Source organism: Chelonoidis abingdonii, unplaced genomic scaffold (assembly GCF_003597395.2).
Source record: "Chelonoidis abingdonii isolate Lonesome George unplaced genomic scaffold, CheloAbing_2.0 scaffold1586, whole genome shotgun sequence".
Classification (NCBI taxonomy): domain Eukaryota; kingdom Metazoa; phylum Chordata; order Testudines; family Testudinidae; genus Chelonoidis; species Chelonoidis abingdonii.
Genome location: NW_027425847.1, coordinates 1 through 2,376, shown reverse-complemented (window position 1 = coordinate 2,376; position 2,376 = coordinate 1). Strand labels below are relative to the sequence as shown.

Below are 2,376 nucleotides of genomic sequence, written 5' to 3'. Positions count from 1 at the left end.
AGGGGCTGCTGGTTAGAATGGGGGGGGCCGAGAGCCAGGACTCCCAGGTTCTCTCTCTGGCTCTGGGAGGGGAGTGGGAGGTTACAGCAGGGGGGCTGGAAGCCAGGACTCCTGGGTTCTCTCCCTGGCTCTGGGAGGGGAGTGGGGACTGGTGGGGTCAGAGCAGAGGGGGCTGGGAGCCAGGACTCCTGGGTTCTCTCCCTGGCTCTGGGAGGGGAGCAGGGGCTGGTGGTTAGAGCAGGGGGGCTGGGAGCCAGGACTTCCAGGTTCTCTCCCTGGCTCTGGGAGGGGAGCGGGGGCTGGTGGCTTAGAGCACGAGGGGGCTGGGAGCCAGGACTCCTGGGTTCTCTCTCTCCCACAGGATGGGGATCCAGTGGTGAGGGCAAGGAGCCAGGACTCCTGGGTTCTCTGCTCACAGCCTCCGCTTTGCCCCCCCAGCCCGGGATGGACGTGGGTGCCTACCTCTCCCGGATTGGGTACCAGGGCCCGAAGGAGCCCACCCTGGAGACCCTGCGGGGGCTGCACCGTCGCCACCTGTTCTCGGTGCCCTTTGAAAGCCTGAGCGTGCACTGCGGGGAGCCCATCACCCTGGCGTTGCCCCTGCTCTATGACAAGATCGTCCGCCGGCGGCGTGGCGGCTTCTGCTACGAGAACAACGGGCTCTTCCTGTGGCTGCTGCGGGCGCTGGGCTTCTGCGTAGTGGGGCTGGCCGGCCGCGTCCGGAACCGCTTCACTGGGCGCCTCGGGCCGCCCCGCGACCACCTGGTGCTGCTGGTGCAGCTGGGGAGCCAGCGCTTCCTGTGCGATGTGGGCTTCGGGGACGGCTTCCTGGAGCCCCTGTGGCTGGAGCCGGGCCTGGAGCAGCCGCAGGAGGGCGGCATCTTCCGGCTGAGCCTGGCGGGGGGCGTCTGGGTGCTGGAGCGGCTGCAGGCGCCCGGCGAGGAGGGGCAGCTGCTCTACAGCTTCACATTGGAGGAGCGGGAGCTGGAAGACTTCGCCGCCATGTGCTGCTACCACCAGCAGGCCCCCAGCTCCATCTTCGCCTGCAAGTCCTTCTGCAGCCTGCCCCAGCCGGGCGGTGGCCGCCTCACCTACATGGGCTGGCGCCTCATCGCCACGCGGGGCGGGGAGCGCACGGAGACCCCCCTGCAGCCCCATGAGATCCCCACCCTGCTGCAGCACACCTTCGGGGCCCAGCTGAGCGGGACCTTGGTGCCCAAGGACCAGGCCATCCAGCCGCCCCCCGAGGGGGAGGAGATGGAGCAGCTCCCCTCCACCGACTGAGGACGCTCTGAGAAACGAGGTGGGGGGGACAGACCCAGAGACATCCCTGACAGCACCCTTGGGTGCCCAGCTCAGAGAGCTGTAAAACAGGCCAGCCAAGCAGAAACCTGGATGGAGAGAGCTCCTGGGCCCAAAGGGAAGAATGAGGGGTGGGCTGGGAGCCAGGACTCCTGGCTTCTATCCCCAGCTCTGGGTGGAGAGCAGTGGCTACTGCGTTGGGGGTGGGGAGCTCAGGACTCCTGGGTTCCATCGCTGGCTCAAACACTGACTCTATGATCCTGGGTGGGTCCATCCCTGCTGTGTATTGAGCGTGAGCTCTGTGGGACAGGGCCTGTCTCACGCTGAGCAGTGAGTGGGCCCTGATCCCTGGGGGTGAGGGTCCTTGCAGGGTCCGGCACAGGGCCAGTCACTCTGGCCCCACAGCTGTGTCCACCCACCCCCTCCCCACAAGTAAAGGGGAAGAAGCTCAGGACCGAGGGCTGGGTTCATTTATTTATTCCATAAAAGCTGCTTCACCCCCTCAGTGCGAGGGGCAAACGCCCCTGAAGTCCCCTACTTACAGAAGGGGGCGGCGGGGCTGGCTCTAGGCCTCGCTGACGTGATGGGCAGGCTCCGGGCCGTGCCTAGGTGTGCGGGTGAGGGCAGGGCCACACCCAGCTGCTGCAGGGTGCTAGGAAGGGGAATCCCCTGGGCTCAGCGACAGCAGCAGCCCGCTCTGTGCCCAGCTGGGGGAGAGGTGCAGGGAGGCACCCCGGGGGGGCTAGGTCCAGGCCTCCAGCAGGCTCCGTGCCCAGCTATGCAGGGCGGGGGCATCCCGGGGGGCAAGGGGCTAGGCCCAGGCCTCGATGACGTCGTCGGGCTCCATGCCCAGCTGCTCAGGCGTGCGGGTCCCCGCCAGGCGCTGCCCGTCGAAGAAGAAGCGGAGCTGGCGGCCGCTCAGCCCCATGGCCTCCTGGTAGCGCTCCATCAGCCGGTGCAGTGGCTCCGCCTGCCAGGGATGGGTGGTTAGCGGGGTGGGGGCACACGCCGCACACATGCCTGGGAGGGGGCACTGCAGAGACTGGCCCCAGCATCCCTCTCAAAGCAGCCCCA

General features: G+C 67.8%; 1 protein-coding gene across 1 annotated transcript; it reads left to right on the top strand.

The window, feature by feature from the left end:
* The first annotated feature begins 393 nt into the window (after positions 1 to 393).
* LOC116838694 (arylamine N-acetyltransferase 2-like) lies at positions 394 to 1,963 on the top strand. The gene has a single exon (XM_032804077.2). The coding sequence runs from the start codon at positions 445 to 447 to the stop codon at positions 1,282 to 1,284; it is 840 nt and encodes a 279-aa protein (XP_032659968.1). The 5' UTR covers positions 394 to 444; the 3' UTR covers positions 1,285 to 1,963.
* The last annotated feature ends 413 nt before the right edge of the window (positions 1,964 to 2,376 follow it).